A 15,000-nucleotide genomic window follows, 5' to 3' on the forward strand; every position below is an offset into this window, starting at 1 on the left:
AGGTGATGAAGACCTATCACATGTACAACAGTGTTGCATTGTGGTCATTGTGGTCCGCTAGGTGATGAAGACCTATCACATGTACAACAGTGTTGCATTGTGGTCATTGTGGTCCGCTAGGTGATGAAGACCTATCACATGTACAACGCCGAGACCATCAACGCCGAGACCAAACTGAGGGAGGCGGAGCGACAGGAGGGGCGTGTCAAGGGCGTGTCCAGCACGACCGGAGGGGTGGAGCCAGTGTTCGGCCTGAGGATAGAGGAACGCCACCAGAGACGCAACGCAGCACGCAAGATGGAGAAGATGAAGGAGAAGGTATGGAACCCCTAACCCCCAACCCCTAACCCCTAGCCCCCAACCCCAACCCCTAGCCCCCAACCCCTAACCCCTAACCCCTAGACCCCCAACCCCCAGCCCCCAAGCCCCTAACCCCCAACCCCTACCCCACAAGACGCGTTGTGAGCTTGTAGATCTGCTATTTTCAGCATGCAACCAAGTGTAAAATGCCTTATACTGCATCTCTTGTCCACTAACATTTTAGTCTAGTTTTTATTTGTTGACAAAATCGACAGTATATTTAGTCATAGTTTTAGTCACCATAGCTTAGTTTTCATTTAGTTTCCATTCAGTTTTCGTCAGTGAAAAAAGGGAGCCGACGAACATTTTTCGTCTTAGTTTTAGTCGACGAAGACGACACTGTTCTATACAACACGTCTTTTCACCGCTTTGTCCGTCTCTCACGTTTCCAGAGGAAGGCGAAATACTCGGAGAACAAACTGAAGACTCTGAAAGCCAGGAACGAGTACCTCCTGACCATGGAGGCCACCAACGCCTCTGTGTTCAAATACTACATTCATGACCTGCCTGACATTATAGACGTGAGTATACTATAAATACTACATCCATGATTATAGACGTGAGTATACTATAAATACTACATCCATGATTATAGACGTGAGTATACTATAAATACTACATCCATGATTATAGACGTGAGTATACTATAAATACTACATCCATGATTATAGACGTGAGTATACTATAAATACTACATCCATGATTATAGACGTGAGTATACTATAAATACTACATCCATGATTATAGACGTGAGTATACTATAAATACTACATCCATGATTATAGACGTGAGTATACTATAAATACTACATCCATGATTATAGACGTGAGTATACTATAAATACTACATCCATGATTATAGACGTGAGTATACTATAAATACTACATCCATGATTATAGACGTGAGTATACTATAAATACTACATCCATGATTATAGACGTGAGTATACTATAAATACTACATCCATGATTATAGATGTGAGTATACTATAAATACTACATCCATGACCTGCCTGACATTATAGATGTGAGTATACTATAAATACTACATCCATGAGTCTTATTAGGGATCTTTTTAAGCCTCAGAGTCAAGGATCCTCAGACTCAGACAAGTCTTGTCTGAGTCTGAGGAAGCTTTCTCTGTCAGCGGCCCAACTTCATGGAATGAACTCCAAAACTCTTTCAAACTGAGCTCCCTGCCATCCTTCAGTCAGTTCAGACTGAGCTCCCTGCCATCCTTAGGTCAGTTCAAACTGAGCTCCCTGCCATCCTTCAGTCAGTTCAGACTGAGCTCCCTGCCATCCTTAGGTCAGTTCAAACTGAGCTCCCTGCCATCCTTAGGTCAGTTCAGACTGAGCTCCCTGCCATCCTTAGGTCAGTTCAGACTGAGCTCCCTGCCATCCTTCAGTCAGTTCAGACTGAGCTCCCTGCCATCCTTAGGTCAGTTCAAACTGAGCTCCCTGCCATCCTTAGGTCAGTTCAAACTGAGCTCCCTGCCATCCTTAGGTCAGTTCAAACTGAGCTCCCTGCCATCCTTAGGTCAGTTCAGACTGAGCTCCCTGCCATCCTTAGGTCAGTTCAAACTGAGCTCCCTGCCATCCTTCGGTCAGTTCAAACTGAGCTCCCTGCCATCCTTAGGTCAGTTCAAACTGAGCTCCCTGCCATCCTTCAGTCAGTTCAGACTGAGCTCCCTGCCGTCCTTAGGTCAGTTCAGACTGAGCTCCCTGCCATCCTTAGGTCAGTTCAAACTGAGCTCCCTGCCATCCTTCAGTCAGTTCAGACTGAGCTCCCTGCCGTCCTTAGGTCAGTTCAGACTGAGCTCCCTGCCATCCTTAGGTCAGTTCAAACTGAGCTCCCTGCCATCCTTAGGTCAGTTCAGACTGAGCTCCCTGCCATCCTTCAGTCAGTTCAAACTGAGCTCCCTGCCATCCTTCGGTCAGTTCAAAGGAATGCTCCAGAAAATGTTTCACCGTGATTGCTCCTGCTTCAATTGATCTATTTTACTGATGGTTGTTCTGTATAAAGTTCCTTTGTAATTTATCCTGATTTATAATGTTGTGTTTGATGTATTGTTTTTGACTGTATTTTGTGTATTGTAACCTCGGCTACGTTGAAAATGAGGGCTTGGCCTCAACTGTATTCAGAGTCTAAATAAAGATGATGATGATGATGATGATAAAGGCCCCATTTACCATTTACTAACGTGGTCGTGTCTGTTGTGTTCTCTCTCTCTCGTCTGTCCCCCGTCCCCTCATCGTGGGGGTCTCTCTCTCTCGTCTGTCCCCCGTCCCCTCATCGTGGGGGTCTCTCTCTCTCGTCTGTCCCCGTCCCCTCATCGTGGGGGTCTCTCTCTCTCGTCTGTCCCCCGTCCCCTCATCGTGGGGGTCTCAGTGTTGTGACCTAGGGTACCACTCCAGCCTGAGCCGGGCCCTGAGGACCTACCTGTCGGCTGAACTCAGCCTGGAGGCCTCCAGACGGGCCGGCCTGGAGGTTCTGGAGGGGGCCGTGGAGGGCCTGGACCCTGCCCGCGACCGGCAGCGTCTCCTGGGCCTCTACCCCACCGCCTTCTGCCCCCCGTCGCGCTTCAGCTTCCAGGCACACATGGGAGACACGGTACAGCAAGCCTGGGGGTCCGGGGACCCCCTGCAGGGGCCCTTGAGGGAGTTACAGGGGGTCCCCCCAGCTAAATGATAGTTAGGAACCACGAACCAAATGGACCCTTATGGGTCTGTAACTCTGAGAGTGTTCAAATGGAACCAAATGGACCCTTATGGGTCTGTAACTCTGAGAGTGTACAAATGGAACCAAATGGACCCTTATTGGTCTGTAACTCTGAGAGTGTACAAATGGAACCAAATGGACCCTTATTGGTCTGTAACTCAGAGTGTACAAATGGAACCAAATGGACCCTTATGGGTCTGTAACTCTGAGAGTGTACAAATGGAACCAAATGGACCCTTATTGGTCTGTAACTCTGAGAGTGCACAAATGGAACCAAATGGACCCTTATTGGTCTGTAACTCTGAGAGTGTACAAATGGAACCGGTCCATTTGGTGGAATTAAATTAACATTGACTTTACAATATAGATTGGGGGTCCCAGAGATAGAAATGTAATTAAATGGGGGGTCTGTAGCCTAATTCAAAGTCGAACTGGGGGGTCCTTGAAATTAAAGGGGTTGAGAATCACTGCTAGAGCCGTAAATACCTTCTCTCATGGGGGTCCCTGGCATATCTCTTCAAATGGGGGTCCGCGGGGCTAATTAGTGTCAATTTGGGGGTCCTTGACATGAAAAAGTTTGGGAACCACTTCATGACACGTATTTGATTCCAAACACACTTGTGATGACATGTGATAGACGTGTGATTGGCTGATCGGTCTTTGATAGACGTGTGATTGGCTGATCGGTCTGTGATAGACGTGTGATTGGCTGATCAATCTATTGCAGTGTTTCCCAAAAAATTAACTCGGGAACCAAAAGATACATTTTTTTTTGTTTGTTTTTGTTTGTTTGTCGACACAAACCTAGAAAAATACATTATGAATGAACCATTATGCCGATCTACAAGCTCACAACGCATCACGATGCGACGCGTTGTGAGCTTGTAGATCGGCTATTTTCAACATTTTTCTTTTTTCTTTTATGGACCTTTTGAAAAGTTATGTTTTTTATATTTCAGAAAATACTTAACTCTTTGCCAGATTCGGGTCCAATGACTTTAGTTGCTAGTTTCTGCTATGGGAGATTGCACTTTTTGAATGATTTATTGAAAATTCTCTGTTGTGAATGTGTGACATTGAAAGACCTCAGAGAAAGCTTGACTTGTCTGCTTTCAGGAAAAAAATGAACTGAGTTGATACAATGTTTAGTTTTTGTGTTGGAAGCTATCTTAATATTTTTTAGAATCCTTTGAAATAATGTTTAAAAACAATTGTAGGAAATGTTGTGGGGGGAAAAATACTAATGTTGGTGTTCTGTTGTGCTGCTCCTTCCTGCCACTAGGTGGCCCAGATCGCTGCCCAGCCTCAGGTCCAAGCTGAGCTCACACTGCGTCTCACTCAGCTCCAGACTCGCCTCGCTACCCTGAAGATAGAGAACGAAGAGGTGACGCACGCACGCACGCACGCACGCACGCACGCACGCACGCACGCACGCACACACACACACGATATTTTGATGTTTTGGCCGATAAATTGTCAGAAAGTGCAACATTTACAAATCAATTTGAAAAACTTTAATTTGATTACATTTTCCATTTGAGAACATTTAACTTCTAAGCAAACAATAAATAACCTTCAAGAACAAACAAGTAATACAAAATGCACATGAACTGAATATAATTTTATTTAACCACAAGCCCTATTCTAAAAAGTTAGAAGATGTATAAGCTCACAACATGTCGCATCATGACGTGTTGTGAGCTTGTAGTTTGAGAAAAAACACGCACGCACGCACGCACGCACGCACGCACGCACGCACTCACTCACTCACTCACTCACTCACTCACTCACTCACTCACTCACTCACTCACTCACTACCTCACTCACTCACTCACTCACTCACTCACTCACTCACTCACTCACTCACTCACTCACTCACTCACTCACTCACTCACTACCTCACTCACTCACTCCCTCCTTGACATGCTTCATAGCGCTGTAGTACAACGCGTACAAAGTGTGTGCAGATTGTAAAGTAGTGTTCTCGCCCTGAAGGGCCAAACATTGCTGATGAGTCTGGAATAATGAGTCTGGATGAATGAGTCTGGATTAATGAGTCTGGGTTAATGAGTCTGGATGAATGAGTTAATGAGTCTGGATGAATGAGTCTGGATGAATGAGTCTGGATGAATGAGTCTGGATTAATGAGTCTGGGTTAATGAGTCTGGATGAATGAGTTAATGAGTCTGGATGAATGAGTCTGGATTAATGAGTCTGGGTTAATGAGTCTGGATGAATGAGTCTGGATGAATGAGTCTGGATTAATGAGTCTGGGTTAATGAGTCTGGATGAATGAGTTAATGAGTCTGGATGAATGAGTCTGGATTAATGAGTCTGGATGAATGAGTCTGGATTAATGAGTCTGGATGAATGAGTCTGGATTAATGAGTCTGGATGAATGAGTCTGGGTTAATGAGTCTGGATGAATGAGTCTGGATGAATGAGTCTGGGTTAATGAGTCTGGATGAATGAGTCTGGATGAATGAGTCTGGGTTAATGAGTCTGGGTTAATGAGTCTGGATGACAACGCCCTGGTAAAGTCTGTCCCGACAGCCAGGAACCTTGGTGTTGTCCTGGACAGTCAGCTCTCGTTCAAAACACACATCACAGCTGTCACTAGATCCTGTAGGTTTACACTCTACAACATACGACGAATTAGACCGTTCCTCACCCAGGAGTCAGCCCAGCTCCTAATCCAGACAACAGTCTTGTCAAAACTTGACTATTGCAACTCCCTCCTTACTGGCCTACCGGCATGTGCACTTAAGCCCCTCCAACTGATCCAAAATGCCGCAGCACGCTTGGTCTTCAACCAGCCAAAATTCTCACACGTCTCCCCCCTTCTCCGCTCGCTCCATTGGCTCCCGGTCGCTGCCCGCACAGAATACAAAACTCTGATGCTGGCATTCAAAGCAACCAAAGGCATGGCCCCCCCATATCTCACAAGTATGATCGTACCCTACAAACCCTCCCGCTCACTCAGATCAGCCAACGCAGGGAAGCTGGAGGTACCTTCACTAAAAACGCCGGGACAACGCTCCACACGTCCCAAACTCTTCTCCCTTCTGGCTCCAAAACTATGGAATGCACTTCCCATTGCAGTCAGAACTGCAGCCTCACTCCCAATCTTCCGCCGTAGTCTGAAAACCCACCTCTTCAGACTCCACCATGGCCCGTAGCACTTGCCCTAGCCTAGCCCCTTAGATAGCACATTATGTAGACTTAGATAGTATTTTAAACAGACTTATAGCTTGTTATGTAGACAGCTCTAGAATTGCACTTTATGTAGTCATAGCACTTTATAGTACACATGTATAATATATTATATAGTATAGTATGTATAGTTTACATAGATACTCCACTGTTACGTTCTTAGTTTACGCATGATTCATGATAACTACTTTTTATACATGTGATGTATGCCATGCTTTTTGTTTTTGCTTAATGTAAGTCGCTCTGGATTAAGAGCGTCTGCTAAATGCCTAAATTGTAAATTGTAATTGTAAATTGTAAATGAGTCTGGATGAATGAGTCTGGATTAATGAGTCTGGGTTAATGAGTCTGGATGAATGAGTTAATGAGTCTGGATGAATGAGTCTGGATGAATGAGTCTGGATGAATGAGTCTGGATGAATGAGTCTGGATTAATGAGTCTGGATGAATGAGTCTGGATTAATGAGTCTGGATTAATGAGTCTGGATTAATGAGTCTGGATGAATGAGTCTGGATGAATGAGTCTGGATTAATGAGTCTGGATGAATGAGTCTGGATGAATGAGTCTGGATGAATGAGTCTGGGTTAATGAGTCTGGGTTAATGAGTCTGGATGAATGAGTCTGGATTAATGAGTCTGGATGAATGAGTCTGGATGAATGAGTCTGGATGAATGAGTCTGGATGAATGAGTCTGGATGAATGAGTCTGGATGAATGAGTCTGTATGAATGAGTCTGGGTTAATGAGTCTGGATGAATGAGTCTGGATTAATGAGTCTGGATGAATGAGTCTGGATGAATGAGTCTGGATTAATGAGTCTGGATGAATGAGTCTGGATTAATGAGTCTGGATTAATGAGTCTGGATTAATGAGTCTGGATGAATGAGTCTGTATGAATGAGTCTGGGTTAATGAGTCTGGGTTAATGAGTCTGGATGAATGAGTCTGGATTAATGAGTCTGGATGAATGAGTCTGGATTAATGAGTCTGGATGAATGAGTCTGGATGAATGAGTCTGGATTAATGAGTCTGGATTAATGAGTCTGGATGAATGAGTCTGGATGAATGAGTCTGGATCAATGAGTCTGGGTTAATGAGTCTGGATGAATGAGTCTGGATGAATGAGTCTGGGTTAATGAGTCTGGATCAATGAGTCTGGGTTAATGAGTCTGGATGAATGAGTCTGGATGAATGAGTCTGGGTTAATGAGTCTGGGTTAATGAGTCTGGATGAATGAGTCTGGATGAATGAGTCTGGATGAATGAGTCTGGGTTAATGAGTCTGGATGAATGAGTCTGGATGAATGAGTCTGGATGAATGAGTCTGTATGAATGAGTCTGGGTTAATGAGTCTGGATGAATGAGTCTGGATGAATGAGTCTGGATGAATGAGTCTGGATGAATGAGTCTGTATGAATGAGTCTGGGTTAATGAGTCTGGATTAATGAGTCTGGATTAATGAGTCTGGATGAATGAGTCTGGATTAATGAGTCTGGATTAATGAGTCTGGATTAATGAGTCTGGATGAATGAGTCTGTATGAATGAGTCTGTATGAATGAGTCTGGGTTAATGAGTCTGGATGAATGAGTCTGGATTAATGAGTCTGGATTAATGAGTCTGGATTAATGAGTCTGGATGAATGAGTCTGTATGAATGAGTCTGGGTTAATGAGTCTGGATGAATGAGTCTGGATTAATGAGTCTGGATGAATGAGTCTGGGTTAATGAGTCTGGATTAATGAGTCTGGATGAATGAGTCTGGATGAATGAGTTAATGAGTCTGGATGAATGAGTCTGGATGAATGAGTTAATGAGTCTGGATGAATGAGTTAATGAGTCTGGATGAATGAGTCTGGATGAATGAGTCTGGATGAATGAGTCTGGATGAATGAGTCTGGATGAATGAGTTAATGAGTCTGGGTTAATGAGTCTGGGTTAATGAGTCTGGATGAATGAGTTAATGAGTCTGGATGAATGAGTTAATGAGTCTGGATGAATGAGTTAATGAGTCTGGATTAATGAGTCTGGATGAATGAGTCTGGATGAATGAGTCTGAGTTAATGAGTCTGGATGAATGAGTTAATGAGTCTGGATGAATGAGTCTGGATTAATGAGTCTGGATGAATGAGTCTGGATTAATGAGTCTGGATTAATGAGTCTGGATTAATGAGTCTGGATGAATGAGTCTGGATGAATGAGTCTGGATTAATGAGTCTGGATGAATGAGTCTGGAATAATGAGTCTGGATTAATGAGTCTGGATGAATGAGTCTGGATGAATGAGTTAATGAGTCTGGATGAATGAGTTAATGAGTCTGGATGAATGAGTTAATGAGTCTGGATGAATGAGTTAATGAGTCTGGATGAATGAGTCTGGATGAATGAGTCTGGATGAATGAGTCTGGATCAATGAGTCTGGATGAATGAGTCTGGATTAATGAGTCTGGATGAATGAGTCTGGATGAATGAGTCTGGATTAATGAGTCTGGATGAATGAGTCTGGATGAATGAGTCTGGATGAATGAGTCTGGATGAATGAGTCTGGATGAATGAGTCTGGATGAATGAGTCTGGATGAATGAGTCTGGATTAATGAGTCTGGATGAATGAGTCTGGATGAATGAGTCTGGATTAATGAGTCTGGATTAATGAGTTAATGAGTCTGGATGAATGAGTCTGGATTAATGAGTCTGGATGAATGAGTCTGGATTAATGAGTCTGGATTAATGAGTTAATGAGTCTGGATTAATGAGTCTGGATTAATGAGTTAATGAGTCTGGATTAATGAGTCTGGATGAATGAGTCTGGATTAATGAGTCTGGATGAATGAGTCTGGATTAATGAGTCTGGATGAATGAGTCTGGATGAATGAGTCTGGATGAATGAGTCTGGATTAATGAGTCTGGATGAATGAGTCTGGATTAATGAGTCTGGGTTAATGAGTCTGGATGAATGAGTCTGGATCAATGAGTCTGGATTAATGAGTCTGGATCAATGAGTCTGGATTAATGAGTCTGGATCAATGAGTCTGGATTAATGAGTCTGGATGAATGAGTCTGGATGAATGAGTCTGGATGAATGAGTCTGGATTAATGAGTTAATGAGTCTGGATTAATGAGTCTGGATTAATGAGTCTGGATTAATGAGTCTGGATGAATGAGTCTGGATGAATGAGTCTGGATTAATGAGTCTGGATGAATGAGTCTGGATTAATGAGTCTGGATTAATGAGTTAATGAGTCTGGATGAATGAGTCTGGATTAATGAGTCTGGATGAATGAGTCTGGATGAATGAGTCTGGATTAATGAGTTAATGAGTCTGGATTAATGAGTCTGGATTAATGAGTCTGGATTAATGAGTCTGGATGAATGAGTCTGGATTAATGAGTCTGGATTAATGAGTCTGGATTAATGAGTCTGGATGAATGAGTCTGGATGAATGAGTCTGGATTAATGAGTCTGGATGAATGAGTCTGGATGAATGAGTCTGGATTAATGAGTCTGGATGAATGAGTCTGGATTAATGAGTCTGGATTAATGAGTCTGGATTAATGAGTCTGGATTAATGAGTCTGGATTAATGAGTCTGGATGAATGAGTCTGGATTAATGAGTCTGGATGAATGAGTCTGGATTAATGAGTCTGGATTAATGAGTCTGGATTAATGAGTCTGGATGAATGAGTCTGGATGAATGAGTCTGGATTAATGAGTCTGGATGAATGAGTCTGGATTAATGAGTCTGGATTAATGAGTCTGGATTAATGAGTCTGGATGAATGAGTCTGGATTAATGAGTCTGGATTAATGAGTCTGGATGAATGAGTCTGGATTAATGAGTCTGGATTAATGAGTCTGGATTAATGAGTCTGGATTAATGAGTCTGGATTAATGAGTCTGGATTAATGAGTCTGGATTAATGAGTTAATGAGTCTGGATTAATGAGTCTGGATGAATGAGTCTGGATGAATGAGTCTGGATTAATGAGTCTGGATTAATGAGTCTGGATGAATGAGTCTGGATTAATGAGTCTGGATGAATGAGTCTGGATTAATGAGTCTGGATTAATGAGTCTGGATTAATGAGTCTGGATTAATGAGTTAATGAGTCTGGATTAATGAGTCTGGATGAATGAGTCTGGATTAATGAGTCTGGATGAATGAGTCTGGATTAATGAGTCTGGATTAATGAGTCTGGATGAATGAGTCTGGATTAATGAGTCTGGATGAATGAGTCTGGATTAATGAGTCTGGATGAATGAGTCTGGATTAATGAGTCTGGATGAATGAGTCTGGATTAATGAGTCTGGATTAATGAGTTAATGAGTCTGGATTAATGAGTCTGGATGAATGAGTCTGGATTAATGAGTCTGGATGAATGAGTCTGGATTAATGAGTCTGGATGAATGAGTCTGGATTAATGAGTCTGGATTAATGAGTCTGGATTAATGAGTCTGGATTAATGAGTCTGGATTAATGAGTCTGGATGAATGAGTTAATGAGTCTGGATTAATGAGTCTGGATGAATGAGTCTGGATTAATGAGTCTGGATGAATGAGTCTGGATTAATGAGTCTGGATGAATGAGTCTGGATTAATGAGTCTGGATGAATGAGTCTGGATTAATGAGTCTGGATTAATGAGTCTGGATGAATGAGTCTGGATTAATGAGTCTGGATGAATGAGTCTGGATTAATGAGTCTGGATTAATGAGTCTGGATGAATGAGTCTGGATTAATGAGTCTGGATTAATGAGTCTGGATTAATGAGTCTGGATGAATGAGTCTGGATTAATGAGTCTGGATTAATGAGTCTGGATTAATGAGTCTGGATGAATGAGTTAATGAGTCTGGATTAATGAGTCTGGATGAATGAGTTAATGAGTCTGGATTAATGAGTCTGGATGAATGAGTCTGGATGAATGAGTCTGGATTAATGAGTCTGGATGAATGAGTCTGGATGAATGAGTCTGGATGAATGAGTCTGGATTAATGAGTCTGGATGAATGAGTCTGGATTAATGAGTCTGGATTAATGAGTCTGGATGAATGAGTTAATGAGTCTGGATGAATGAGTCTGGATTAATGAGTCTGGATGAATGAGTCTGGATTAATGAGTCTGGATGAATGAGTCTGGATTAATGAGTCTGGATTAATGAGTCTGGATGAATGAGTCTGGATTAATGAGTCTGGATGAATGAGTCTGGATTAATGAGTCTGGATTAATGAGTCTGGATGAATGAGTCTGGATTAATGAGTCTGGATTAATGAGTCTGGATGAATGAGTCTGGATTAATGAGTCTGGATTAATGAGTCTGGATGAATGAGTCTGGATGAATGAGTCTGGATTAATGAGTCTGGATTAATGAGTCTGGATGAATGAGTCTGGATTAATGAGTCTGGATTAATGAGTCTGGATTAATGAGTCTGGATGAATGAGTTAATGAGTCTGGATGAATGAGTCTGGATGAATGAGTCTGGATGAATGAGTCTGGATTAATGAGTCTGGATGAATGAGTCTGGATTAATGAGTCTGGATTAATGAGTCTGGATGAATGAGTCTGGATTAATGAGTCTGGATTAATGAGTCTGGATTAATGAGTCTGGATGAATGAGTTAATGAGTCTGGATGAATGAGTCTGGATGAATGAGTCTGGATGAATGAGTCTGGATGAATGAGTCTGGATGAATGAGTCTGGATTAATGAGTCTGGATGAATGAGTCTGGATTAATGAGTCTGGGTTAATGAGTCTGGATGAATGAGTCTGGATCAATGAGTCTGGATTAATGAGTCTGGATCAATGAGTCTGGGTTAATGAGTCTGGATGAATGAGTCTGGATTAATGAGTCTGGATGAATGAGTCTGGATTAATGAGTCTGGGTTAATGAGTCTGGATGAATGAGTCTGGATCAATGAGTCTGGATTAATGAGTCTGGATCAATGAGTCTGGATGAATGAGTCTGGATGAATGAGTCTGGATGAATGAGTCTGGATGAATGAGTCTGGATTAATGAGTTAATGAGTCTGGATTAATGAGTCTGGATTAATGAGTCTGGATTAATGAGTCTGGATGAATGAGTCTGGATGAATGAGTCTGGGTTAATGAGTCTGGATGAATGAGTCTGGATGAATGAGTCTGGATTAATGAGTCTGGATGAATGAGTCTGGATTAATGAGTCTGGATGAATGAGTCTGGATGAATGAGTCTGGATGAATGAGTCTGGATTAATGAGTCTGGATTAATGAGTCTGGATTAATGAGTCTGGATGAATGAGTCTGGGTTAATGAGTCTGGATGAATGAGTCTGGATGAATGAGTCTGGATTAATGAGTCTGGATTAATGAGTCTGGATTAATGAGTCTGGATGAATGAGTCTGGATGAATGAGTTAATGAGTCTGGATTAATGAGTCTGGATGAATGAGTCTGGATTAATGAGTCTGGATGAATGAGTCTGGATGAATGAGTCTGGATTAATGAGTCTGGATTAATGAGTCTGGATTAATGAGTCTGGATTAATGAGTCTGGATGAATGAGTCTGGATGAATGAGTCTGGATGAATGAGTCTGGATTAATGAGTCTGGATGAATGAGTCTGGATTAATGAGCTGCATCTGGGCGTCTCAGCAGTCTGTCTACTGTACATACTGTACACTAGACACCCTAATTACCATAATACACATAAAACATGCTCATCATCGTTTACTACAAATACAAACACTCTTTACATGCAGACTATTCACACAGCTCACTGAACACCTTTTGAACTGAAAACTTTTATTTATTCTTATGGCAGATCTTTAGCACATCTAGAAACAGGTTTGTCTGTTTGTTCCGATAAATCGGATAAATCGGATAAATCGGATAAATCTCGCAATCTGCTGCAGCGATCAGCGCCACATTTCTTGTGCACGATGCCAGTAGACCAAAATCAGGAAGTACAGTACCTCTGAGATGTGTCTGTATTGTGGTCGTACTGGTTACGAATGCACGTGTATTCTTAATTACGTCACCATAGTGTGTTGTCAGTATATATACCTACCAAGCATACGCACCATAGTGTGTTGTCAGTATATATCCCTACCAAGCATAGTGTGTTGTCAGTATATATCCCTACCAAGCATAGTGTGTTGTCAGTATATATACCTACCAAGCATAGTGTGTTGTCAGTATATATACCTACCAAGCATAGTGTGTTGTCAGTATATATCCCTACCAAGCATAGTGTGTTGTCAGTATATATACCTACCAAGCATAGTGTGTTGTCAGTATATATACCTACCAAGCATAGTGTGTTGTCAGTATATATACCTACCAAGCATAGTGTGTTGTCAGTATATATCCCTACCAAGCATACGTCACCATAGTGTGTTGTCAGTATATATACCTACCAAGCATAGTGTGTTGTCAGTATATATACCTACCAAGCATAGTGTGTTGTCAGTATATATACCTACCAAGCATAGTGTGTTGTCAGTATATATCCCTACCAAGCATAGTGTGTTGTCAGTATATATCCCTACCAAGCATAGTGTGTTGTCAGTATATATCCCTACCAAGCATAGTGTGTTGTCAGTATATATCCCTACCAAGCATAGTGTGTTGTCAGTATATATCCCTACCAAGCATAGTGTGTTGTCAGTATATATCCCTACCAAGCATAGTGTATTGTCAGTATATATACCTACAAAGCATAGTGTGTTGTCAGTATATATCCCTACCAAGCATAGTGTGTTGTCAGTATATATCCCTACCAAGCATAGTGTGTTGTCAGTATATATCCCTACCAAGCATAGTGTGTTGTCAGTATATATACCTACAAAGCATAGTGTGTTGTCAGTATATATCCCTACCAAGCATAGTGTGTTGTCAGTATATATCCCTACCAAGCATAGTGTGTTGTCAGTATATATCCCTACCAAGCATAGTGTGTTGTCAGTATATATCCCTACCAAGCATAGTGTGTTGTCAGTATATATCCCTACCAAGCATAGTGTGTTGTCAGTATATATACCTACCAAGCATACGCACATAAAAAAGCCAGCCGACCACAGTATAGTACTATCAACTTACATACATGTATACATACATACGTTACCTGTTACCCTGTTACCCTGTTACCCTGTTACCCTGTTACCCTGTTACCCTGTTACCCTGTTACCCAACCAACATTACAACATTACAACATTACAACATTACAACTTACATACATGTATACATACATACGTTACCCTGTTACCCTGTTACCCTGTTACCCTGTTACCCTGTTACCCAACCAACATTACAACATTACAACATTACAACATTACAACATTACAACATTACAACTTACATACATGTATACATACATACGTTACCCTGTTACCCTGTTACCCTGTTACCCTGTTACCCTGTTACCCAACCAACATTCAGCCTCTCAGACCCATTTGAGCCACGGACCACCATTTGATGACATTTAGCCTCTCAGACCTATTTGAGCCACGGACCACCATTTGATGACATTTAGCCTCTCAGACCCATTTGAGCCACGGACCACCATCTGATGACATTCAGCCTCTCAGACCCATTTGAGCCACGGACCACCGTCTGATGACATTTAGCCTCTCAGACCCATTTGAGCCACGGACCACCATCTGATGACATTTAGCCTCTCAGACCCATTTGAGCCACGGACCACCATTTGATGACATTTAGCCTCTCAGACCCATCTGAGCCACGGACC

The 15,000-nt window shown here is 42.1% G+C and overlaps 1 protein-coding gene across 1 annotated transcript in view; it reads left to right on the forward strand.

The window, feature by feature from the left end:
- The first annotated feature begins 126 nt into the window (after positions 1 to 126).
- Positions 127 to 15,000, forward strand: part of LOC306918714 (SLIT-ROBO Rho GTPase-activating protein 1-like) — a 22,165-nt gene continuing 7,291 nt past the window's right edge. The window contains exons 1-4 of the mRNA XM_079531586.1: positions 127 to 318; positions 753 to 881; positions 2,751 to 2,972; positions 4,363 to 4,464. Of these exons, the coding sequence (XP_079387712.1) occupies positions 139 to 318; positions 753 to 881; positions 2,751 to 2,972; positions 4,363 to 4,464 (633 nt within the window). The 5' untranslated portion in view covers positions 127 to 138. The remainder of the gene's footprint in view (positions 319 to 752; positions 882 to 2,750; positions 2,973 to 4,362; positions 4,465 to 15,000) is intronic.

This window comes from Electrona antarctica (assembly GCF_951216825.1).
Source record: "Electrona antarctica genome assembly, contig: scaffold_1090, whole genome shotgun sequence".
Lineage (NCBI taxonomy): Eukaryota > Metazoa > Chordata > Actinopteri > Myctophiformes > Myctophidae > Electrona > Electrona antarctica.